This window comes from Neofelis nebulosa, chromosome 12 (assembly GCF_028018385.1).
Source record: "Neofelis nebulosa isolate mNeoNeb1 chromosome 12, mNeoNeb1.pri, whole genome shotgun sequence".
NCBI classification, from domain to species: domain Eukaryota; kingdom Metazoa; phylum Chordata; class Mammalia; order Carnivora; family Felidae; genus Neofelis; species Neofelis nebulosa.
The window spans coordinates 51,027,518-51,054,167 of NC_080793.1; the positions used below are offsets into that span (position 1 = coordinate 51,027,518).

Consider the following 26,650-nt stretch of genomic DNA (forward strand, 5'->3'; position numbering starts at 1 on the left):
TTCAACTCTGCCAGCTGCGGTGCCCTAGGCAAATCACTCACAAGAGTCTGGTTTGAATGCAGTATTTCTCGAAGTGTAGTTCTTGGATTACCTGCATCAGAATGACCTGGGCTCCTTAAACATTTCTGAACTATTTCTTAAATCTGGTGAAAAAGAATCTCTGGGGATGAGGTCCCAGAATCTGTATTTTTAACAAGTGCCCCAGGCCAGTTGCCATGCACACAGGGACTCACTGGCTAGGACCCTCACGAGGATCTCTTCCTACTCTAAAATTCTGTTCATTCTCATCACCTGGATTTTACTTAGCTCTATTTTCTGTGAACAACATGACATTAAAAGGAGAAAGGCCATGACATTGGCTAAGAACCTATTTGCCTCGTGCTATTTGGGCCCTTATACCCATTGTCTTATTTTTCTGCACAATAATCCTTTGAGGTAGGTGTTACTGTTAGTAGCATAGTATGCATAGATTCCAAGTTGGAACTTTGTACAAACTTCTAGCTAAAAGAAGGATAAGTTCTGGGGATGTAATGTATAGCATGGTAACTATATTTACCAGTATTATTTTATAGATTTGCAAGTTGTCAGGGGGGTGTATTTTAAAAGTTCTCATCCATACACATGCACAAGTTATAACTACATGACATGATGGATGTAATAGCTAACCTCATTGTGGTAATCCTTCTCTCTCTCTCTCTCTCTCTATATATATATATATATATAAACACACATATATATAATAACTACATTGTATACCTTAAACTTATACAATGTTACATGTCTATTGTATATCTCAATAAAGCTGGGGAAAAAAAGTTGGGACTCTGGTTTCAAAGTCAATGTTTTGTTTGTTTGTTTTTGCCACAGTATCAGGCTATAGTAAGAAACTACAGAACTTAATATAATTGATAAGCTCTAGTGCTGGCACCTTTATCTTCATACAATAGATTGCTATTTTAAGAACTGTTTCTTCATCCTTTCTGAGGTTCTCCTATTGTGAACATTAATTACCTAATGTGATGATGACAATATAAAAACAGTAAGCAGGGGCACCTGGCTGGAGCAGTCAGTGGAACATGAGACTCATGATCTCAGGATTGTGAATTTGAGCCCCACAATGGGCACAGAGCCTACTGAAAAAATAAACAACAAACAAACAAACAAACAGTAAGCTTCATTTTAATTACTCTTTACCTTATTTTTCTGACCTATTTAAAATATATTCTTATTCTATGCATTTTATAAGGCAATTTAAGTCCTTTCTGTGTGATAGGGAATAAACTGGATATAAATAACAAAAAGCTGTATTATGAACTCATTTAATAATTGCATTCATTAATTCAGAAAAGAAAATACATGAAGTTGTGATAGTCCATGATAATTTCAGTTTATAAAATCTCAAACTTATAACTAGCTACAAGATGGAGGGAAATAGTAATGAATCAGACAAGAAATAGATTTGAAATTTGATGAGAGCTATCTTTTGTATGCTTCTACCCGAGGTTACCTACTTCAAACGAAGAGAAGGGGTCCTGGCAGGCTGAAATATATAAAGTTCTTTAAACATTTTTTTTTTTAATTTTACATTTATTCATTTTTGAGAGACAGAGTGAGACAGAGCGTGAGCTGGGAGGGGGAGAGAGAATGAGACACAGAATCTGAAGTGTTCAGCACAGACCCCGACGTGGGGCTTGAACCCATGAACCATGAGATCATGACCTGAGCTGAAGTCAAACACTCAACCAACTGGGCCACCCAGGCACCCCTATAGAGTTCTTTTAGAAGGAGAAGGAGGTTGATTTGTTTGGAAACTAAGTTAAAGTCCATGTGAAAGAGGACTTGCTGTTTTCTCTCCAAACTATTTGTAGGGGAATAAGAGAAGAATGCCAGAGGATCAAGTTTGGGCATGATTAGGAAAGTACATTAACTGGGTCATCCAAGAAATTTTTCCTGCTGGTGACCAGTTTGAACTGGTCAAAACAGAAATCATCTGGCCTCATTACTTATTTCTTGTGATCCATTATCTTTGTCTCTGGTCCGTGAGAAAAGCAGTTTTATCTAATTTCAAGCTTAGATGAAAAGAAAAGATGAGCATAGTATTATTTTTCCTATGTTTGGACAGATCTGTGTTATGATAAGGGTATAGGAAGAGGCCCCCATGTGGTTTGGAATAAGGTTTATAGAAAGAACATTATAAAGCCATAAAGAACGTAAGGTATTGTTATTTTTTGGATTAAGACAATACAGCTGGAAGGAACCCTAGATACCATCTAACTCCTTCATGTTACAGGAACTGAGGCCTATGAGAGTCAAGTTCACTCATTGCCTAAGAGCACACACCAAGTAGTGGTAAGCAGTGTAGATACTGGAGCCTGACGTACCTGTTTGAGGCTCAGTCTTGCCACGTACCAGTGTGTGACTTTGGGGTTGAGGAGAGCCTCACAGAGGTGAAGGGCTGTGTCGCACAGAGTGAATAGAGTTTGCCAGATGGGCAGGCATTCCAGACCAAGAGACTGAGGGTATGTCCAAAGAGCAAGGGGTGGGGAGGGGGAGAAGCCTGTAGGAGGAGCCTGTGTGGATGGATGTAGCTGGTGGACACAGTCCTTATGGGTCAGCAAAGAGAAATCGTGGGGGAGGAAACCTGTTGCCCTGGCCCTTCCAGAGGACACTTCATTGCCACATTTTTTTTTTTTTCTTGCTATTTCACTATTGCTTTGTATCAATAAGATACTCAAAGAAGGCTGAGTTGTTACAACTCTAGGACAGTTGTCTTCGGTCAACAGGGTCTCCCTTACTTTGCAGTCCAGGAAGGAAGGCTGGGCAGGAGTTGGGATATTGCTGGTCCCTTGGGATCCCTTCTCTTTTCCTCTGTGAGCTGAGTTCTCTTCACCCAATGCCCAGCATGGTTTTCTTGGACAAAAAATCTCTGGGTGTGGTTAGAAAACCTTAATAATAGCTACCATTCCTATGCACCTGACATTGTTCTGTTGAGTGTATTGATTTACTTAATCCTTGCAAAAACCTTATGAAGTAAGCACAACTATATTTTTTCCTTTTCTCAACTTTTCAAAACTTTTCTAGAGAAGTGTAACAAATACAAAAATATATAGAAGTTTAATATATTTTATTATATATATTAATAAATATTATATAAGATTATACCAACATACATTTATGTACATTTTTAAAATGTTTATTTATTTTTGAGTGTGAGAGAGAGTGCAAATGGGGAGGGCCAGAGAGAGAGGGAGACACAAAATCTGAAGCAGTCTCCAGGCTCCGAGCTGTCAGCACAGAACCCAGCATGGGCTCAAACTCATGAACTGTGAGATCATGACCTGAGCTGAATTCGGACGCTTAAGTGACTGAGCCACCGGGGGGGGGGGGGGGGGGGGGGGGGGGGGGGGCTAAATTTATTTTAGTTTAATACATTTTCACAAAAAGAGCATAGTCACTAGCTCCCAGCAAAAGAAACAAAATTAGCAGCACCCAAAGGGCCTTCGGTGGTCCCATCCAGTCACCAGTCCTCGTCAGTCCCCAAACCAACTACCATCCTTCCTTCCAACAGCAGAGCTCACTGAATTTGTTTTGTACAGTATTACTTGTCTGAAGCCTCTTTGATTTACATTTGATTGCATGTAATGGCAGGTCCGCTCATTTTCTCTCTGCTACATTATTTTCTCTACTGTGTATGTTGAAACATCTTAAGCTCCAGAAAAGTTGAAAAACTAGTACAGTGAACAGTTATATAGCCTTTATTTAGAGCATGAAGGATTATTATTTTCACTTTATAGATGAGGGAACTAAGACAAAGAGAAATTAGGTAAGGAGTCCAGGTCATGCCCTTATGATCTAATCTTGCCTGGCTGGCTGCTAAGTCGTAAGACTGTGGGCAAATCCCATAACTTGTCTGAAGTTGTTCTTCATTTAGAAGATGGGAGTTAACAATCCCCATTTCATTGAGTTTCCAGACTGTTGTGAGGCTCAAATGTGAGGAATATGTGAATGTGCTATGTCAAGAGTAAAGGGGTGATATTCAAAAGGGGTGTTGTTAAAAATGCAGGCTCCCAGGGGCGCCTGGGTGGCGCAGTTGGTTAAGCGTCCGACTTCAGCCAGGTCACGATCTCGCGGTCCGTGAGTTCGAGCCCCGCGTCAGGCTCTGGGCTGATGGCTCGGAGCCTGGAGCCTGTTTCCGATTCTGTGTCTCCCTCTCTCTCTGCCCCTCCCCCGTTCATGCTCTGTCTCTCTCTGTCCCAAAAATAAATAAAAAATGTTGAAAAAAAAAAATTAAAAAAAAAAAAAAAATGCAGGCTCCTGGGCCTCACTCCCTGGAGATCCTAATTCAGTAGGTCTGGGGAAGGAGGCTGAATGTGTAACAAGTACCCAGGCGATTCTAATGCACTAATTCCCTACCGCACTACGCAAAAACAATTCTTTAAAAAGAATTTTTTTAAGTTTATTTATTTGGAGAGAGAGAGGAGAGAGAGAGCGCGAGTGCATGGGAGGGGTGGAGAAGAGAGTGAACTCACAAACTGTGAGATCAGGACCTGAGAAGAAATCAAGAGTCAGATGCTTAACCGATTTAAGATTAGTCCCTGGAGCCCTCACCTTTACAGAAATAAAAAAGCAAAAGGAAGCATGCTCAGCCTTAAGGTGGACAAGTGACTCAGGGGTTTAAAACAAAAGAGGACAAAATGGAGCCATTGTAGGTGAAAGGGCAAGAGTTCTCTGTTGCAAAATGAGAGGTCAGATTAGAGGGAAGTAAAAAAAGAAAAAAAAACACTCAACTCTTTATTACTCAAAATTCAATACATTCCTGCCATCTTACATCACAGCAGGGGTTTGATTAACAACTGACACACCAAACCTCTGCTGATAGCCCTAACAAAGCTGGAACAACAAAAAGAAAAAAAAAAAAAGAGAGAGAAAGAATTTGATTGCTTAAAGCATTGAAAATGTCAACATAGTGGGGGAAAACATAAACCAACCCAGTACCTTTTTGGACTTCCTAACATTTATCTTATGGTTTAGTATTGTTTCATTTTGAATCGCAGGGTGCGAAAGGAGGGAGAAATACTGTATTCTCTTGCGGAGGACCTCTAGATGCAGGGCTTCGGTCTTATATGAGGGATGCTTTTTTTTTTTTTTTTTTAATGTTTACTTATTTTTGACAGAGAGCGCGAGAATGAGTGGGGGAGGGGCAGAGAGAGAGAGAGAGAGAGAGACAGACAGACAGACAGACAGACAATCTGAAACAGGCTCCAGGCTCTGGGCTGTCAGCACGGAGCCTTAGGCGGGACTGGAACTCACGGACAGTGAGATCATGACCTGAACCGAAGTCGGACGCTCAACCGACTCAGCCACCCATTAAAAATGTACGGGATACATTTTTAATGGTCAGTTTGGAGCTGCAGATATGATACACACTATCTATGTGCACGCACCATAAGTTAAGTAATGGAGCTTTTGAGGGCTTTCCACAGTTGAAACGCCGCTGCTTGACACAGCCAGTCGCCAGGCCCCGGGAGGCGGCCATGACCTGGCGGCCGTCCCGGGCGCTAGTTCCCCTTCCACCTGTCCCTTGTTTGCCTTCCCCGTGAGAGAGAGCGCGAGGGGGCAAAGGCTGGCGGCGACATCACGCGGGGATCCCCTGTCGCTGGTCTGTTCGGGGACACGTCCACGGAGCTCCTACCCTGCCCGGGCCGTTGCAACTTGTTTGCTCAGATAATCTGGTTCAAGTCCCTGCCTTTTAAGACGAAAAAAACTGGGACGCAAATGTTGACGATGTAACTACCCTTTCTTTCTTTGAAAAAGCATAACAATTTTTTTTACAGACCATCTTGCATAATAAGCACAGGCAGCTACCATCCTGGAGTGATTTGGAAATAACTGTTCCTGGGGGAAAAAAAGGAGACCAACTGACGGCATTCTAAAGCCCTTCCTGTGAATTAAATAAATGAGAAATACATTTGAAAAACTAACCTTAAAGACAAAAAAGCAATAAAACAATCTCTACAGGACCGTCATCAGGTTAAAATTTCACCAAACGTTAGAAGTCATTTACTCGCTAAAAATAATCCCAGAAGCCGTCGTTTCCGCTTTTAAAGGCAGCTCTGTTCTGCGGACTGACGGTAATCAACAGGTTACGGTTCGTTCGTAACGCGACTCCGCCGACTCCTTGTGCAAAACCCGCGAGGCCGCCGGCACGCCGACGACCTCCGCCACCCGCCGGGCAGGGCGCTCACGCCGGCGGCAGCGCGACCCTCGGGCGGGGCTGCGGCTGCTCCGCGTAGGGGCCGCGGGTCACGTGCTGCGGGGGCGCGGGGGGCGGGGCCGGCGGGGTATATAGCCGGGTGGCCAGAGCCTGGCTTTGAACGTCGCGTGGGACTCGTCGGACTCTGGTCTCTGCGCTAATATCGGTTGGTAGGTGCGCGCCCCCTGTGTGACCCGCGGCCTGGCCCGGGTCCCCCGCGCGGCTCCAGGCTAGGGGACTGGGCGGTGGTCCCGGAGCCTGCCCGCCTCGCGGCCTCGGGGCGGTTTCCGGGTCCGGGCTGGGAAGGGGCGGTCTCCTGGGCCTGCGCTTTCCAGTCTTGCTTTTTTTTTTTTTTTTTTTTTTTTTCCTTTCTGGAATCTCTGCCAGCAGCTTCAGTGCGGGTGTAGCTTCTTGGCTTGGTTGCGCGGTAACAGTTTCCATTTGTCCCCGAAAGTACATTATCGGAAAGGAAATGTGCTAGCAAATCGTCTCCAGGCAGAACTCTGTGGGGTTCATGGCGACAGCAAGGCTGTGGGTGCTGGCGCCTGACTTGCCCCTTCGGGGTGGCTCATTTCCTGTGTCACTGGGACCCTGGGCGACCGGAGGGTAGACTGACTAGCCCTGAAGTGGTGGACAGCGGGCCGTGCAGATAGATTCTTCCTTCCCAGGTCTGCTGCTTAGCAGTGAGGCAGTTTTATGTGGGTGTATAGTCGTTGGAGGAACTAAATGAACATTTAAAAGCCTCCTGGAATGTTTCTCAATTCCTGGGAGCCCGCCTTCCCTCTCGTGCTTTAGTCTCCCCTAGACTAGTTGCAGTCCCTTCAAAGGAAGGAATAAATTCTCCTAAAGTGCTCCATTTTATCAATGAGCTATTTATCGGTGCCTCATTTTATCACAGATGGTCCTGTCAAAGATGTCTTCTACTTGAAATCTTTTTAAAAAATATTTTACTTTTAGGGGCGCCTGGTTGGCTCAGTTGGTTAGGCGTCCAACTTTGGCTCAGGTCAGGGTCATGATCTCCCGGTTAGTGAATTCCAGCCCCTGGGGCTCTGTGCTGACAGCTCAGAGCCTGGGACCTGCTTCAGATTCTGTGCCTCTCTCTCTCTCTGCACCTCCTGCGCTGTTTCTCTCTCTCTCTTTCAAAAAAAAAGAAAAGAAAAGAAAAACCATTAAATTTTAATAAAAAAATATTTTTAAGTAATCTCTACACCCAGCATGGGGCTTGAACTCACGACCCTGGATCAAGAATCGCATGCTGTACTGACTGACCCAGCCAAGCACCCCTCTCTATAGTTTTATCATGGATTTTAACTTGGTTCCACAGTTTTTGTGAACAGATGTTCCTCTTCAAAAGGCATTCCTAATATCCTGGTGGAGAACAAGACAAACATCCCAATAACTTTGCTGTTTCCTATAGACCCTGTTTTCTATTGGAATTTTACCCATAAATTCTGAAAGCCGGCCTCAGAAGGTGTTTGCCTAGGGGAGAGCTGCCAGCTTGAGGCCTGGGAGAAATGCAGAAGACCACACCTACTGTATCTTGCATGTTTCTCTTGAAATTAACATTTACTTGAGTGGGGACTGAGTCTGGGAGAGTCTTACCCTGGTGTCCTGAAAGAAGTTTCTCTTCCACAGATTTCTTTCTTCAGGAGGAAAAATGGCATCGGTCGCAGTTAATCCACAACCGGTATGACCTTTAAATACAGTTTCTTGATTCCTTTCCCTCCCGTGTGTTTTGAGGAATTAACGATTTCCTCTGCCTTGGTTGCAGAGTGTGGTCACTAGGGTAGCTAACCTACCCTTGGTGAGCTCCACATACGACCTTGTCTCCTCGGCTTACATCAGTACAAAGGATCAGTATCCTTGCTTGAAGTCCGTGTGCGAGATGGCAGAGAAGGGTGTGAAGACCATCACTTCTGTGGCTGTGACGAGTGCTCTACCCATCATCCAGAAGCTGGAGCCACAAAGTGAGTAGTTCTGATCTCTTCCTCAAGATTCAGTCCAAGGGATTGGGCAGGGGTGAGCCAGGAACTGTCTAGAATATGTGAAAGCCAGCCTTAGACCCCTAGCACTTAGAGGCAGCCTCAGGGAACCCCCTCTGCCTTTCCGCCTTTCCTTAGGTACATACTGCCTTTACGTACAAACTGCTGGGTAGGGGCACTGGGGTGGCTCATTCGGTTGAGTGTCTGACTCTTGACTTTGGCTCTGGTCATGATCTCACGATTCGTCAGTTCGAGCCCCACATCAGGCTCTGTGCTGACAGTGCTGACTGTCTCCATCTCTCTGTCCCTCCCCGCTTGTTCTCTATCTGCTTGCTCTCCATTCTCTCTCAAAAATAAACTTTAAAAAAAAAAAGCCCTACCAGGTACCCTTATTATGGAAAGTGCCTCATAACAATAGCAGATGTTCAAGAGAGTTAAACAGTCCTCCAGTGATGCCTCTGTCAGCAGAGGTCACAAGGGAGCTAGTGGGTGAAATGAATAACTGATTTCCTTGGGATCACACAATATGCATGAACTATTGTCAAAAGTAACATTTTTTTGGTATACAATTAACACACCATAGAACTCACCCACTTAAAGTGTACAATTAAGTAGTTTTTAGTATATTCAGAGTTGTGCAAGTATCTCTATAATCCATTTAGAACCTTTTCATCACCTCAGAAAGGGACCTCATACCAGTTTCTGTTTAGGATGTTGAAAAAGTTCTGAAAATAATGTGATAATTTCATACCATTGTGAATGAATTTAATGCCTCTGAATTATGCAGAAGTAAAACCGTTTTTATTTTAAATAGTGAAAATGGTGAAGTGTATGTTTGTATTTTGCTACAATTAAAAAAAAAAAAAAAAGGATGAAACCTTACGCCCATTAGCAGTCTCTCCCCATCTCCTTCCAACCCCCTTAGGCCACTACTAATCTATTTTCAGTCTTTATAGACTTCTCTTTTCTGAACATTTAATATAAATGGAACCATGAAAAATGTTTTTCATGACTGGCTTCTTTCATTTAGCATAATGTCTTCGGGGTTTATCCATGTCGTGTTGTATCAGTGCCTTATTTTATTGTGGAATCATTTTCCATTGTGTGGATAGATCGCATTTTACTTATTCATCAGTTGATGGACATTTGGGTTCCTTCTACTTTCGGTGATGCTAAATCTTGAATGTTACTGGTGAGCGTTCGTGTACAAGATTTTGTGTGGATATATGTTTTCAGGTGTCTCAGGTATATACCTAGGAGTGGGATTGCTGGGTCATATGTTAACTGCTTAAGTTTTTGAGGAACTGCCGGCTTGTTTTCCAAAGCAGCTGCACCGTTTTACATTCCCACTAGTAGTGTAGGAAGGGTTCCATTTTTTTATGTTATTAACTGCTTTTGAGTAAAGGTTTAGATACTTCCTCTAAATGGTTAAATCATGGCCTTCTGGGATTATGAGGAACCGTTAGGGACCAATTTTCCAACTCTGCTTCTTCCCAGATGGATTTGTTACTAGTGCTTGGCTTGGCCATCATTGGAAGGGAAGCTTGGACTAAAATCTGTGCTTTGTTGGTGACGTTCAGGGTGCTGTTAGCATGCTTTTTCCTGCTAATAACCCAAAATACAGTGCCACTTACTGAATTAAGTGTAGGTAGGGATTAAACTGGACAGGAAGTGCTAATTTTTAGAATTTTCAGATACCTCATTCCCTGAATGAGGGTTCAGTTGAAGCCTGGCTTCTCTTAGCATTCACCTTAGATACCAGTTGATGAGGAAGAAGCTTCTTAGCCAGCTTCCTGCCTGGCACGGCGTTGCTACTGCCTGCTGCTCCCTTCCACTTCCTTATTTCCCTGTCTGTAGAAGACAATTGCCAGCAACCTGCTAAGCCTCTTCCATCTGAGCTAGAGAAACTAGGCAATGCGTTGTATTGTAAATGAAGATCGACATTCTTCCAATTTTTTATAAAAATGCCAAAGGTCCAAGGTATAATAGTATACTTTCCTATCTGCACTTAACATTGTCTTCATTTGTGATTCTTCTAGTTGCAGTTGCTAATACCTATGCTTGTAAGGGGCTCGACAGGATTGAGGAGAAACTGCCTATTCTGAATCAGCCAACAAACCAGGTGAGCTTGGTTGGGCAAGAGTGCCAAGGCTTGCTGCCTCACACGTCTTCATGTTCTGTCTGGTTAGCCCAGGCTGTGCGTGTCATGAACATGCCATAAACAGGAGAAATAAATTCTCCTCCTGAATGTATTTTTGAAACAGCGATGGCCACTCCCTTACTTGCTGAATTACTGTCAGGTTATCTCTAAGGAACAAGATGAATTCGCCCCCTTTGGTTGTCATGCTTTAGTATGATCTTTATTGATTTTGTGGCTTTGCCTCTGTAGATGATATTGCTGTCACAAATAACTGATTCCATATGGTATTAGATAAATGAAGAGGTGGTATATAAACATTTTTCTCACGGTGTCTGAGAGCCCATCCTTTAGGATGGGGAACTGACGTCTCTGCCCAGGTGTTGACCTTCTGGGGCTGTGCTCCTAGGGCCAGGTGGGCATGGTACCACCTGTCTGTGCTCCTAGGTGTGCCTGGGCTGCTGCTCTCACTGTGAGCATGTCAACATGGAAAATGCCATTCTTCTTTAGAGGATCTTTTGTACCTTATTACGTTTGTCCTAGTTAAAATGAAATACCTTGACACATTTTGTATCGTTTGACCTTATTGGCTCCTCCAGCAACGCTTGAGTGGTGGCAGATAGGGCAGATAGACCTGCTGAGGAAACTGATGCTTATTAACTCTTGGGCAATTTGCCTAAGACCTAAAGCTAGAGAGTGAAAGGGCCAGATTCCTTGTTAAGCACTTCAAATGAGGCTGTCCTCGTTAAGACTATAATTCTATATTTACGCCTGTGTTTCTGATCAGCCAGGCAATCTGTTTTTTTACTTGTAGGTTGTTGCCAATGCCAGAGGTGCTATGACTGGGGCAAAAGATGCTGTGACAACTACTGTGACTGGAGCCAAGGATACCATGGCCAGCACCATCACTGGGGTGATGGACAAGACCAAAGGAGCAGTGACTGGCAGTGTGCAGAAGACCAAGTCTGTGGTCAATGGCGGCATTAACACAGTCTTGGGAAGTCGGATGATGCAGCTGGTTAGCAGTGGAGTAGAGAATGCACTCGCCAAATCCGAGTTGCTGGTAGACCAGTACCTCCCTCTCACTGAGAAAGAACTAGGTAATTGGATATTTGTCTTGAACTCATAGTTTATATCTTAAATCTGTCTTTTAAAACTGCTTCATTGAGATCTACTTCATATACCAAAAGTCACCTGTTTGATTCTGAGTTGTTTCATATAGAGTTCTACATAGTAAGTTTGGAAACTTTGGGAGAAATTAACTTAGAGAAGTTTTCTATAAATGGGTTATTTTCAATGGGCTGCTTTACAGAATCATTAAACATTTAGTGCCTGCTATGTGCCAGATACTGTGTTGCCCAAGAAGCTCACTGATAGGGGTGGGGGAAGGGGTTGAGACACGCGTAGATAAAGATGTCAGATGCAGTGATATGTGTGTTTTGGGTGGTCAAGCCCAGAGGCAGACAGGAGCTGTCCTGGGGGAATGAGAGCATAATTGCTAGGTGGGTGGGTAGAATCAACAAGGTAAGATCCAGGTTAGAGGCCAGGCCTCCTCACTTCTAGGTGTGATCCCTTGGGATTTTTGTTCCTTTATTTCTAATTTCAGAAAAAGAAGCAAAAAAGGTTGAAGGGTTTGATACGGTTCAGAAGCCAAGTTATTACATTAGGCTGGGATCCCTGTCTACCAAGCTCCGCTCACGTGCCTACCAGCAGGCTCTCAGCAGGGTTAAAGAAGCCAAGCAAAAAAGCCAAGAGACCATTTCTCAGCTCCATTCCACTGTTAACCTGGTGAGTAGAACTTCATTTAAAGGTAGCTAAAGTGAGCCCATCCCTCTGGAGGGATGAGAGAAATGTAATCATGACATCCAGGAATTTTAATCTTGTGAACAACCCAGTAGAAAAATGGGCAAAGAGTTATACAGACAACTCACTGAAAAGGAACGATAAATGGCTGAAATACATGAAGCGATGTTAGTCTTCTTCTGAGGGGCCAAGTTCCAGATGCTTCCCCTGGCCTATCACAGTGGCAAAATTTGATGCTGTGGGCAGTGAGGTAGAGAAAGAGGTGTGCCTGTACTTGTGTTTTCCTGGGGGATACGAGGGATTGTTCTGGGCAAGTTACAAACACACCTATGCCTTAGGCAGTTTTACTTTTAGAAATGTTTCCTTGTAGGAGCTCCTGGGTGGCTCCGTCAGTTAAACGTTCCACTTTGGTTCAGGTCATGATCTCAGCGTTTGTGGGTTTGAGCCCCGAGTCAGGCTCTGTGCTGACAGCTTGGAGCCTGGAGCCTGCTTCGGATTCTTTGTCTCCCTCTCTCTCTGCCCCTTCCCTGCTCATGCTCTGTCTCTGTCAACAATAAATAAACGTTTAAAAAAAATGTTTCTTTATAGATGCACAGATAAGTTTAGAGTTACAAAACACTATAAACGATGCCTGTCAACTAATCGGAAAGTAATTAAATTGATACATCATAAAAGACTTGTGTAGCCATTAAAGATTGCCAAGTTGCAAAACAGATATTGTACTATCCTTAGAAGCTGGTTTCTTCTTGGAAGGGGAAAGAGGTAGCTGGCAACAGGGAAGAGGGGGTTTTAATTCCTTTTCCTTTTGTAATTTTATGTTTTATGTATATACATGTTAAATTTGAGTTACCTTACCTGTGCTAAAGTAGACGTAAATTTGGAGACAGTGGTTTAATAAATAGAGGCAGTAAAAAACTGTGATTACTTGGTTGATTTACAAAAACTGGTAATAACAATGATAGTGGGGACAACTCTCCTTAAACTCTCATGGAAATTCTTGTTTTTTATATTATCTGATTTATATCCTCTGAGAACCGGCTAATATGAATGCATGTCTGACTGGTTTGTTCCTTTGTGTTATTTCAACATACTCTAGATTGAATTTGCCAGGAAGAATGTGCAGAGTGCCAACCAGAAAATTCAAGGTGCTCAGGATAAGTTCTATCTCTCCTGGGTGGAATGGAAGAGAAGCATCGGCCATGATGATACAGATGAATCCCACTGTGCTGAGGTGAGACACTGGGGAGAGTCATCCAGTACAGTTTCTGAAGATGTTCTTATTTTTCATTTCCATTTTCCCATTATTCCTCTTAGAATAGTGTCTTCTATCACAAGTTTGAACAGTACTGGGTACATAGGTTGTTCAGTGACAGAAAAGCAAAATGTGCAGTAATTTAACCTACAGACCCACGTCTTGCCCATATCAGAATACAAGTAAATGAGAAACTTAGGCCTTGCCCTCATAAGGGGCACAGACTCACAGGTGATATGGCATTTTTATTGCCACAGTGCTTTCTGCTAGCATCAACACAGGTGCTATGAGAATGTATAAGAAAGGAACCTAACTCAGCCTTGGAGAAAGGATGGGTGAGTCAGATGGCTTCCTGGAAGAGAGGAGTGCTAAGTTGAGTTCTAATGGGTGAATAAACTAGGTGAAAGGGCAATAAGGGCCCGGATGTTCCAGACAGAAGAAATGCCATGTTGTAGTCCTAGAAAGTGGTTCTTTGGTTTCCCAAAGCTCATATGCCTACTGAAAAGTGGACAGAACTGCTCTTGTATTCTGGGGTTCTTATGAGGATTTTGAAAAGTCAAAGAATCCACATACGTGGTAGACACATACCCAGTTTACTGTAATTGAACTGACTGCTAAATAGCCCTGTTGGATTCACTGCTAACTTTTAAACTTGCTTTATTTTTAGCACATTGAGTCACGTACTCTTGCTATTGCCCGCAACCTGACTCAGCAGCTCCAGACCACGTGCCACACCCTGCTGTCCAACATCCAGGGGTTACCACAGAACATCCAGGATCAGGCCAGTCACGTGGTGGTGATGGCTGGTGACATCTACTCAGTGTTCCGCAACGCTGCCTCCTTTAAGGAAGTGTCTGACGGCCTCCTCACTTCTAGCAAGGGGCAGCTGCAGAAAATGAAGGAGTCTTTAGATGATGTGATGGATTATCTTGTTAACAACACACCTCTCAACTGGCTGGTAGGTCCCTTTTATCCTCAGCTGACTGAGTCTCAGAATGCTCAGGACCAAGGTGCAGAGAAGGACACAACCAGTCAGGCCCAGCAGCCTCAGCACAAAACACATTAAACCTGTCCTTGTCACCAGTAGATGGTTCAGCCAGCCAGATGATCCTTTCTGTTCTGTTGAAATTAACCTGCTAGACAACTCGGAATTGGGGAAGCAGCTAGCTAGGAAAAACGTCCCCAGTTGTAGTCTTTTCTAACTGGATTCAGAGCTTTAAAATTTCTGGCATCAGCAGACGCGTTCTATTGTTTACCTGGCTGGTAAGAAAAGAATGCTAGATGATACATTGGTCGAACTCACAAAAAGTTTCAGTGCTTTATGGTCTCAGCGTGTTAGCCTTGTTGCTGTTTATTTGTATTGAATAAAAACACCTTCATGTGGGCTGTGGTGTGAACTGGTATCTGCTCCGGTTTGGTCTGAGCAGGCTTTGTCACTGATTGGTCTCACCAAGCATGCCTGTACAACTTCAGTTTTTTATTTTTCATAAAGGAATGTCCCCTATGAAATCAATAAAATTCACTGCAGAATAGATCGATTTTATGCTGTGTGTTCCATGTGCTTCGTGTGTTGCTTTCATAGAGCTGCTTGGCCTGCATGATGGGGTTATTAACACACATCTGTGAATTCCAGCTGGCCCAGTGGGGAACTTGGCAGGGTAATAACATTAGAAGGCTAGTGCTAAAAATGGAGGGTTTCACAACAGGTCTTAAACAAATTAAAAGCTAATGTGCATACCAGAATTTTTACAAGGTGACAGTTGTTGCCTTTATCTCCCCATTCACTCAACCTCTGAGAGAGGGTTTTTAGGCCAGTAGAAGGCTACTTATGGCTGAAAAGGAATCAAAACTGAAAGGAAGCAATTGGCATCAGTTTCCTTTAAAGGCAGTATGCCTTTCTTGGTAAAGGGCTGTTGAAAGCGAGAGCCCTGAACCGAGACTAGTCAGTGTCCAGTCTCAGCTCAGCTTGACTTGCCATGTTGTCACTTTGGGAGAAAGTCACTAACAATAGTTGGGGAGATACCTTTAGGAATAATTAGAAATAGAAAGACTTTTAGACTTTGGATCCTTCTGTAGGAAAGGATTCTTCTTACCTCCACCTGAGGGTGTTCAGACTTCTAGTCCCTCAGTGTTGGTCAACTAGGGAGGAAATCTCATGAATCTCCTTGTAACAAAGCTGCAGGATGCCAAACTGTTTAAAAAACAACTTGTCAAATAGAGCTACATACTTCTGCCTGTCCCTGCGAAAAGGATAGCAAGGCTGCTCTTTAGAGCTGAAGTCTAAGGTTTGTCTCTTTATATTCTGGTTCCTCCCTCCCCTTTCTCCCCAAGAAAACAAGGAGGCTGCACGTAACCGCATGTGCCCTTGATGTGAATGAGACCATCAAAGCTTACAAAGTGACAGAACTAAGTTTTGCCCCTTGAGGTAACTCCAGGAATCAGTACACAGGTGAGATGAATTGGAGGGGAGAGACTCACTGAGATACTTGAAGCCAAGAAGTATCTAGTTACTGGGAAGGTGGACTGCCACAATTCCATGGGCTTCCGGATGGAAACCCATCCATTCACTTGCCTGCCTGGTCCCAAGAACTGGCATTTTCTAGAGCAACTGACTCTTAAATATTTTTTAACTTCTTCATCCTAATTGGACATGACCTTGCCCCTCCCCCTCAAAACTCCAAGGCTTCTATCTTGTGGTTTGTTCTAATTGGTTGGTAAATTACATACCGTAACTATACACATACTTTCTTACCCTGAACATAAACTTGTTTTCCCATTATGAAAGTTACAGGGCCAACTGAATTGCTTATGGAAAGGAGACCATTCTCAAAGCTATTCATGAACAAGACTACTTAGCTTCCAGAAAAACAGCACTAGCCCTCATTTTTTTGCTATGAGCTGTGCTCACTTGTGGTTTTGTCTGGCTTTGTGTCTCAAGTTTGTGCCCATGTGCATTCCATTCTATTGTCAACATGTCTCAAAGTCCATGGTCTTGCATCTTACAGCTTTATTGTTGCATAAACTGGCAGTTTGGTTTAACAGACTTTTCCCCAAGGAAGACAATTCTAGTGAGAAAAAAAGCCGATTAAGCACAATATCTAACTATGGACGGTTTTTAAACATTTGGCTGCATGAAGGCTGACGTGGCATGCTTGAGTGTTCAAAGGTTTTTTGTTTTTTTTTTTCCTTTGTAATAATAACATGGACTCTGGTTAGTTCTGGGTAGAAAAATCAAAAGAATATGGTGTGCTAGCCATTCATCTCTTAGCCTTAGTATTCTCACCCGTAATGTAAAATTAGTGACGCTTCAACAGATGAAAGTGAAATGTTTGAGGATGGGGTGTCTTTCTGTTTTGCACTAGAGGCATAGGGGGACACCACTGTGGGGCAGTGACATACAGCATCTTTAAGTTGCCAGTCCAGGCGTAATATCAGGACGTGATTAGGAAAATCTATCCACTATCAAAGTGCAATGTAGGTATTGAAGAGCTAATGAACTGAGAAGGGAAAAACAAATTTGGTCTATCTGAAATCTCTCTTCTAGAATATCATTTAGCTCATAGAGGTGGCTGGTGAGGGAAGGAGGAATAAAGAGCAGGATAGATATTTGTGCACCAGTCTTTAAGGAAATGGAGTCTAAATGATGCCTGGGAGAGCAGATGTGGGGGTATGGAAAGGAGGGCCTTTTGCCGGTCTGATCTCCCTGATCTCCCTGTGCTCTCATGGACTTGGGACTGTCCCAGCTCCAAGAGTGACCTAGTACTGAGTCTGCATGGATGATGGTCTCGTGAGATGTAGGTGGCTATGTTATTCTATCTATGTAGCTGCGTTACAAAGTGATTTAATTTGGTATTTGAGTTCCTAGTAGTATAAGGCATGGATTCTGCCCTGATGAAAATGGTAAAACCAGAAACTTTGCTCAAGAGACTTATGGTCTTAGGGGAAGCTTGTTGATGAACATTCAAGTAATATCCTGGTATAGGACATTGTTTATCCCTCACTCTGTTCCAGGCTGCCAATTTAAAAATTCCCTACCTATATTATAAAGTTAACCTGCAAAATATTACACTTCAGCATAAGGCAGTATAGGAATGGCAGGGCAACAATTTGAGTTTTCAGTTTTATTGACCAAAGCAAAAGGGAATGCTAACTTAGGTGATATTTCCTGTGAGAGGGGAAAAAAATGTTCTAATGTCTTCTAGAACTTAGGAAAGGAGTGCATGGATGGTTCAGTCAGTTAAATAAGTGTCCAACTCTTGGTTTTGACTCCGGTCATGATTTCATGGTTCGTGAGTTCTTGGACAGTGTGCAGAGCCTTGGGATTCTCTCTCTCTGTGTCTCTGCCCCTCCCTTGCTCATGCTTGCTCTGTCTCAAAATAAATAAACTGAAAAAAAAGAAAAGTGTTAACTGCATCTTACAAAAGTAGTGAATAGATTAAATGGTACTTTTATGTAGGTAGTGTTGGAGAACTAGTTACCACTTAAATTATGTCTTCATGTCTCTTGGGTATATGTGTGGGAATGGAATGGAGAGTAGGTCATAGACACCATGTGTTTACTTGTTTGAGAAACTGCCAAACTGTTTTCCAAAGTGGCTGTACTATTTTACGTGCCCACCAGCAAGGTATGAGGATTCTGTTTTCTCCACATCTTCACCAACACTTGTATTTTGGCTTTTATTCCATCCATCCACTTATTTATTTATTTTTTTTTTTTTTTAAGGTTTTATAAAAAATGTTTATTTTTGAGAGAGAGACCAAGGAAGGGAGGGGCAGAGAGAGGTGGGACAGAGGATTTGAAGTGGGCTCCATGCTGACAGCAGAGCGACCGATGTGGGGCTGGAAAACCCCAAACTGCCAGATCCTGAGCTGAGCTGAACTGAGATGCTTAACTGACTGAGCCACCCAGGCGCCCCTATCCAACCATTTAAATTAAAGCTTAGCGTTAATAAGAGTAGATGTTGAACGGTGTGAATGAAGCACTTCAACTTTTGTTTTGTCTGCACAGGCTAGAGCACAGGAAAACTCAGCTAAGGAGGTAGTTAATGGATCAATCAGGCTGACTCCTGTGTATAAAATGAACTCTTGGCATGGTTAACAGCACACCAGGGAGTGTTCTGCCCTCTTTGTCTATGCCAGGGATTATCAACTGGAGAAATTGACAAAATGCAGATTCATGGGTTCCACCTCCAGAGAATCTGGTTACTAGTCTGGTGGTAGTACCAGACATCTGCAGTTTTTAAAAGCATCCCTTAAAAAAAAATCAAAGCATCTCTTAAAATAGAAAGCATCATCCCTAGTGATTCTACTGTAGGTGGCCCACTGAATACTGTTAGAGAAGCAAAGGAAACAGGACTAGGGTTACCTATAGTTCCTTCTCTCCAAACAAGACTCCCAGTGTGGGTTCCATAAAGTGTCCTAAGACCTACGCTTGATTTACCTGCTCAAACGAATGGAATACACAGGAGTTAACAGTGACTAGCTGAATGCTGTGCAATGGATACTTACCAAGGATCACTTTGTGATCGGTGTCAACCTGCTCCCTTTGCTAAGAGTTCTAATCACTTCCACAGACTCTTGTTGGCTGAGGACAAAGCATCAGGGTACAAGAGGGTGTTTCTACAGTAGGGAAGGTGATGTGCACCAGGGGATGGTACTCAGTATTCATGTAAAACAGAACAGTGTTCATGTAAAACAGTGTTCATGTAAAACAGAGTTCTGTAGCTCACAAGCACATAAACAAGCTGCGTATGCAATCTGTTCTGGGTGGTGAGACGTTTGTGCTAAATCGAACTCTCACCAGGGTTTATCTTATGTATTTGGTGATAGAGCTAGTCACTACCTCTTGCATGATCCTTTCATAACCCTAGAAATCAAATTACTTTTATACAAACTTAAATTTCAGTTTCTTCTTGTCACTACATTAGCGCTTCTCTACTTTATTTCAAAATAAACCAATTTTCCTGATTCTGTGTCATATCAGCATTGCATATACACCTTTACTAGCAAGTTACCTTCCCACAGATGTTATTTTTATTTCTGTAATAGTCTCACCTTAGCCAGGGCACCAGGCCACCAAGCACTAGCCTACTGTTAGGCAAATTAGAAAATGGCACCTTATAGTGCCACCTTCTGGAAAGTTGTTATAATAAATATGTGAATCAATGAAGTCTATGTTATGAAAGGTGCCCCAGAGGTTGTATGAATAACAGGTTGCAGGAATCCTAGCATGGTCACTTGGTTTCTTGAAAAGCATGTGTTGATGGTTTCCTGTCCTTTCAGGGGGGGACTATGATTATCTCATTAATTCCATAGTAAGTACCGGATTCTTGAGTGTGGCCTCTATCCCTGAATGGGTTTTCTCTGAAAGAGACTCCTTACACTCCATCAATGGTCCAAACTACACTTGCTCATGTCAATGAAAAAGGATTTATTTTATAGATGTGTGAAATGATTTCTCTTGTGCCACATTTCTCATGAAGATGGTCAGGCACAATCACTACATTTTACATTAAACTCACCATGGAAACTTGATGGATTGTGACTACCTCTTAGTTGTCCTACCCTCTATTCACAGCCTCCAAGTAGGTTTTACTGGTAGCCAAGAATTTAATGGACATTATACACTCTGGATCATTCTGGATATAAGGAAGGGGAATTATTCACATGACTCTTGTAAAGCATCTCAGGTACTAGAGATTTTTTTTTTTTTGATAGTGGTGCTGAAAACTTTTCTCCAAAAATTCTGAGTTTGGGATCCCCAACCTTCTGCAAAGATAGGACAAGTTAGGTGACTTTGGTGGTAGTGTGTGTGTGTGTGTGTGTGTGTGTGTTGGTATTTAAGGAACATATGAAAATAAAAGCTACTCTTTACTGAGCACCTTTTACAAGTTAGGCTCATTCTACCTTCATTCTTCATCTGTAACCAAATCAGGTATCTTCCTCATGTGAGAGGTGAGGAGACAGGTTGAGAAGAGGTGGGTGGTAGGATGGGGTTTTAGTTTGCTGTCTTACTGTTGTCAAAGTGCATGCATTTTTTTTTTTTTTCTTTTCTTTCTTTCTTTCTTTCTTTTTTTTCTGTTCTTGCACTCTAGCTCTCTGATAAGAGAAAACTGCAGCTTGCCTCTTTGGGGCCCAGAAAATCTCTCTGCCTGTATCTTCTTGTGTTGTACCTTCCTGTTCTATTTTATATTTGTTAAAAACAAAGTCATATTGGATGTTAAAACATACTATTAACAGACATAGTTTAGAAGAGAGAGCTAAGTAAGGTGTATCTTTTAACCTACTAAAGCTCAAATTGTAATAGTTGGCTTGTCTGACTGTTGCTCTGAATCAATTTGTATAAACATTGCTGGCTTTGGTGGAGGTCAGGTTGGATCGAATCTTTGCAAGGCGAACATTGATAAATAGCTAGAATGTAGTTTGATCTACCCAAACTGAGAGCCTCAAGAATAAATGGTAGAAGTTTGTACCTCAGGCCAGACAGTTCTCTGAGCACCTGAGTTCTTTGGGAAGATAAACAAGATTCCCTCTTCTTGTCTGTTTTTCCTCTTGTTTCATTTTTACTCTTTCTTAATTGTGAAATATACACAGCATCAAATTTACCATTTTAGCCATTCTTTTTTTTTTTTTTTTTTTAATGTTTATTCGTTTTTGAGAGACGGAGACACAGCATGAGTCGGGGAGGGGCAGAGAGAGGGAGACACAGAATCTGAAGCAGGCTTCTGGCTCTGAGCTGTCAGCACAGAGTTCAACGCAGGGCCCGAACTCATAAACCGTGAAATCATGACCAGAGCTGAAGTCGGACGCTTAACTGACTATGCCACCCAGGCGCCCCCATTTTAGCCATTCTTAAGCGTACAATTCAATGGCATTAGGTACATTCACCATGTTGTGCCATCATTATCACTTTCTATTTCTAGAACTTTATCATTATTCCAAGCATAAACTGTAACTATTAAACAGTAACTCCTCATTCTTCCCTCCTGTTGTCTGCATTTTGATGGATTTTTGTTGTTTTGCCTCTGTTAGATAATTAGCTAACTTTTTTTTCTCTGCTATCAAGATTCCAGCCTTTAGTAATTTATTATACCTTACTAATTTTCTGCTTTTAATCTGCTGTCGCCTAAGAAACATCGCATAGCTTATCAAAATTGTATGTAAAGTAAGAGCTAATAGAACTTCTTATCCCTAAAAGCCTTTCCTATGCAGAGAAGAATAGGACTTTGGGATGGCTGTTTCAACTATTAAAACACCTTTTCCTTCCTCAGTTCCTAGACGCTTCCCAAAAGGGTTATATTTGTTAAGTCAGACTTCTGGAAAAGTGGAATATTACTACTGATTTTAAGAGAATAGTAGATTAATAGATGAATAACTGGAAATGCCTTACATTTTGTATTTTCAAGAAAACTTTCATTTAGTAAGTTCCCCCCTAGTTAGTTTCATTTTAAAGAGAAGTTTTATAATATGAGTGAACTGTGGTAATATGACTAAACACCTTTCAGGAAGCATGGCTGTGGAGAAAGGGAGGCTCATTCACATGCAGTAATCAGGGTCTCCATGAGGACAGTGCAGTTCACTAGTGTTTGTTTTAATATCCAAGATTCTTCTTTTACAGGTATTTGATTTCACTGCTATAGACTTGACATCTGAGACTGATGAAATTCCAGATATTATTGCTTTGGAAGAGGAGGATGGGTCAGATCATTCACATGCTAATGGCCCCGTGTCCTCTCAGGGCCAAATGTTGAATAACTAACAAGAAAATACTCCTTTTGGCTGAATACACAATTTGTGTCACAGTAAACTTCAAGCTTGCTTGCGTGTTTATTCCTGAGGTTTTCGGGATTAATCTATTGTGGGTTAATCTATTCTTTTTTTTCTTTGGCTGCTTGGTCTTAATTGTAATGAAACTGATTGATCTAAACTTTTGTAAGAGAACCTCGTTCTGTATCATATATCATTTTATATGATTCTTCAAAATTTAATTATTGAAATGCCTATAATAAAAATGGTGTTGTATAATCTTGAGTTAGTGACTTTTTTTTTTTAATATACTAATGTAATGGACATTTGTTTTTGTTTTTATTTTTGGCCTCCCAGGATGGGGGTGTCTTAGTGGGTCTGTAGGTCAGGGGTTTTTTTGCCTTCTCCTAGCCTAGGGGTGGGCATCTGAAAACAGGTCAACTGGGAGGAAGTATATCAAGATGAGTAAAGATTGTGGATATTAATCTTGGCTCTGCCACTTACGAGTTGTGTGACTTTAAACAATTTACATAATTTCCCTGTACCTCAACTTCCTCATCTGTAAAATGGGGATTTAGTTTGATGATAACAATAGGTTTGCTATGAAGAATAAACAAATTAACATTTGTGAAAAGCTTAGAGCAATGCCTGGCACAGAGTAGCGTTAAGTAAATTGTAGAAACTATGGTCAGGCCAGTAGCTATGAGCGTCCCTAGTGTCCAAATAGTAGTTTTTGGTTTTTTTTTTTAATGTTTATTGATTTTTTGAGAGAGAGTGTGAGTAGGGGAGGGACAGAGAGAAAGGGGGACGAAGGATCCGAGGCGGTGCTGTGCTGACAGCAGTGAGCCCAATGCAGGGATCAAACTCACGAAATATGAGATCATGACCTGAGCCGAAGTCAGATGCTCATTTGACTGTGCCACCCAGGTGCCCCCAAAAAGTGGTTCTGAAATACCTTTTTCCACTAAAAGAAATAGGGCTTCTTGGAGAAATGGCTGATTTCAGATTTGAAGCAGAAAATGTACAAGATGCTCCTTGAACTTCCTGCTATTCCAGATAGCAAGGAAGCCAATTTGAAGGGTTTCCCATTGACTAGAGATAGGACGATTTGAACTTCAATGAGGATAATAATTGCAATCAAATATGAACTCCATTAAATATCTAAATATATCCCATTAAATATCTAAATATATTGTTATACATATAAACAATTTCATTGGTCACTTTCAGGGGATGATAGCAAACCAATTAACTGGTAAAATAAAGAGAAAGGATCAACAGTCTATTCTTCCTTGTATCTTTACCATGAGATAAACTAGACCATGAGGGAAAATTTCTATCATAAAAGTATTGCTACTAACAGAATAAAAAAATGGTATCTTGGTCAGTGTGGACTGCTATAATAAACTACCTTAGACCAAGTGGTTTAAAATGTTTATTTTTGAGAGAGAGCGAGAGAGAGAAAGAGTGAGAGTACAAACAGGGGAGGAGCAAAGAGACAGAGGGAGACAGAATCCGAAGCAGGCTCCAGGCTCTGAGCTGTCAGCACAGAGCCCGACATGGGGCTCGAACCCACAAACTGTGAGATCATGACCTGAGCCAAAGTCAGAAGCTTAACTGACTGAGTCAGATCATGACCTGAGCCAAAGTCAGCTTAACTGACTGAGTCACCCAGGTGCCTCTAGACTGAGCGGTTTAAAAAACAAACATTTATTTCTCACAGTTCTGAAGGCTGTAAGTTTGAGATGTTTCAGCACGATTGGGTTTTGGTGAAGACTCTTCCTGGTTGCAGAGTCCACTTCTTTTTGTATCCTCTGATGGCAGAAAGAGCAGAGAGAGAGAGAGAGAGAGAGTAAGCAGGCTCTCTTGTGACTCCTCTAAGGGTATTAATCCTATTCAGGAGGGTTCTACCCTGATGACTTCATTTAATGCTAATTACCTCCCAGAGACCCCGCTTTCTAATACCGTCACATTGAGGAATAGGATTACAATATAGGAATGGAGTAGGGGGAGAGGGAGGCACAAACATTCAGTTCATAACAAACAATAAATTAGAATTTTCATTTTGCAATCCCCAAGGAATTAATAGACCTAGGCATTTAGCATCAACGCCTGTCAATGGCATAAATGAAGCTATGCACTGCCTGAAACAACATACATCAACTATCATCTAGACTTGCCAAAGGGATCATACCTGAATGTCATCAATCCTCTGGATCCAGGTGTCATTTTGAAGGAAATACAGAAGATAGAGACAGAGAAGAACGTGTTGAACTGCAGCAAGGATGCAGTTGTAAGAAAACATTAGAAGAAAAAATTGTAAAGAAAAAAAGGAGTGGGGGAGGATGGAGGAAAGCCTGTATATTAAGTGATATTATTTAAAAAGAAGCCAACCCTGTGAAAGACTGAAAAAAAAAAAAAGAAAAAGGTAAGGGAAATACAAATAGTGTCTAGAGAAGTACACTTAGGTGGTAAAACTGTAAGACAATGCAAAGAAGTGATTACTATAAAAGTGAGAATGGTGTTTATTTTTGGGGAAGTGAGGGGTTTCTGGGATGGCTGGAAAAGTTTTATTTCTTGTCCTTGGTGGTGGTCACAAGGGCTTCACCTACAATAATACATTAAGCTATTTTTTTAGAAAGTAAATTGGATTGCTGGCATGTAAATCTTGAGTGGATTGGCACATGAATTTGCTGTTTTCTGAACTTAATTCTCTGGCCTTTCCATGCTTTATTTATGCTACCCAGTACCCATTGAATAAAACTCCTTCAGAAGCAGTTTCGATGCTTGCGAAAGAAGAATGCCAGTTGATATGAGTAGCTTTGGAAAGTTACTACTAGCAGTGAAGTGGGTATAGAAAACTTTGGGGAGGGGGTGCCTGGGTGGCTCAGTTGGTTAATCGCCCAACTTTGGCTAGGGTCGTGATCTCACAGTTTGTGAGTTCAAGCCCTGTGTCTGGCTCTGTGCTAACAGCTTGGAGACTGCTTTGGATTCTGTGTCTACCCTTCTCTCTGCTCCTGTTCTGCTCATGCTCTGTCTCTCTCTCCTACAAAAATAAATAAACATTAAAAAAAAAGAAAAAAAATTTTTGGGAGAAATTTTGTTGTAATAAGAAGTGGAGTAGTAGCTAGAAAGGCATTGGGGTCAATGGATTTTTTTTTAAACAATGGAAGCACAGCATGTTTATGGGAAGAATTGGTAATGCAGGAGAGAATAAAGGACAGATGCTGGAGCAAACTCTTTGAGTAGGAGAAAATGAATATGACCTGTTGAATAAGTCAAAGGACTAATCTTAGGGAGGTGCACCTTGATTCATCCAGACTAATAAGATTAATATAGGCAAAGATACAGGCAGGTTGGTAAACTGTTGATTGAAGGTCTTTCCTGGAAGCATCTATTAACTAAGGACAAAAGACAACATCGACAGGAGGAGAAAGGAAGCATTGGACATTTAAGGGAAGAAGATATGTACAATTGTGTGGAGAGTGAGATTTAGGGTAAATAGGGTGGAGAGGGGCAGGCCTAAGAGCCCATTGGAGGTGTCATGAATTTTGAGTGACAGCAGGCATCATGGTTGTGTTTAGGGGCTAAGTTGCAGTTGTGGGATAGGCAGAAAACTGGATGCAATAGGGACTTGGGTTCTGCCAGATAAACCTGGCAAAGAGAAAAAGGGGCCAGATTATTGAGAAGAGTTCAAGGAACTGAGAGGCCAGGACACTGTAAGGTCATCTAAGTGGATACTGAAATCAGCAAAAATTATCCCAAGAGTAATGTGGGAGAGACAAGCAAGTCTAAATCTAAAAAATGAGGTCCAGCACCCAATCTTACACAAGACCTCTGGAAGCAAGAGTTGTGGGAGAAAGCATAAAATTCAAAGCAGCTGGTTTTAGTGAGGCAATAATTGCCAGAGGTGATAATAAGAAATAAGTATTATAACCCCCCCCCCCCCCCCCCATTTCCAGGCACTGTTGTATATGGGGTGTGAGGGAGAAAACAGTCATCAGTAGAGAGGGTTGCAGGAGGAAGCTGTATACTTAGGGGAGAGCCAGATTTCTTACAGCAGGAAGAAGAAAGGAATATTTAGCATTTGAGGGCACACAAGATTTTACTAATAATACACCTGGGGCTTAGGGGTTAGATGTGTTTAGATCTCACAGCTAGTGAGACAGGTGAAGACGGAACCCAATGCTTTCTCACTACACCGAGTCAGAGTCCTAAATCTACGGCTTTTAGCCAATGAAATAGACCTACATGAGCAAAAAGAATGAGAGATACTAAAAATCAGAAAGCGCGAAGCTGCACAACCCTGCAAGATACTTTTTGCAGTTACCCAAGAGCAATAGTCGCTGGCAGCGCAATGCAGTGTGGGTCTTGTAGTGTTTCGTCTGGGCCTGACGGAAAGGGAGGGAGAGAAGGGCGCTTTGCATGGCGGGAGATATAGTCGGCCGAGGAAGTCCCTCCTCCCCCGGAAGCCGGGCA

General features: G+C 42.2%; 1 protein-coding gene across 2 annotated transcripts; it reads left to right on the forward strand.

The window, feature by feature from the left end:
• The first annotated feature begins 6,318 nt into the window (after positions 1 to 6,318).
• On the forward strand, positions 6,319 to 22,450 carry PLIN2 (perilipin 2). Of its 2 annotated transcripts, XM_058695252.1 has the most exons (9): positions 6,319 to 6,423; positions 7,889 to 7,940; positions 8,025 to 8,220; positions 10,275 to 10,357; positions 11,187 to 11,472; positions 11,979 to 12,160; positions 13,272 to 13,406; positions 14,095 to 14,385; positions 22,044 to 22,450. In XM_058695252.1, the coding sequence occupies exons 2-9, from the start codon at positions 7,911 to 7,913 to the stop codon at positions 22,182 to 22,184; spliced, it is 1,344 nt and encodes a 447-aa protein (XP_058551235.1). In that variant the 5' UTR covers positions 6,319 to 6,423; positions 7,889 to 7,910; the 3' UTR covers positions 22,185 to 22,450. The 2 variants fall into 2 exon arrangements, with proteins under 2 accessions (XP_058551235.1, XP_058551237.1); XM_058695254.1 differs by lacking the exon at positions 22,044 to 22,450 and having other exon boundaries at positions 14,095 to 14,513.
• Positions 22,451 to 26,650: the final 4,200 nt, after the last annotated feature.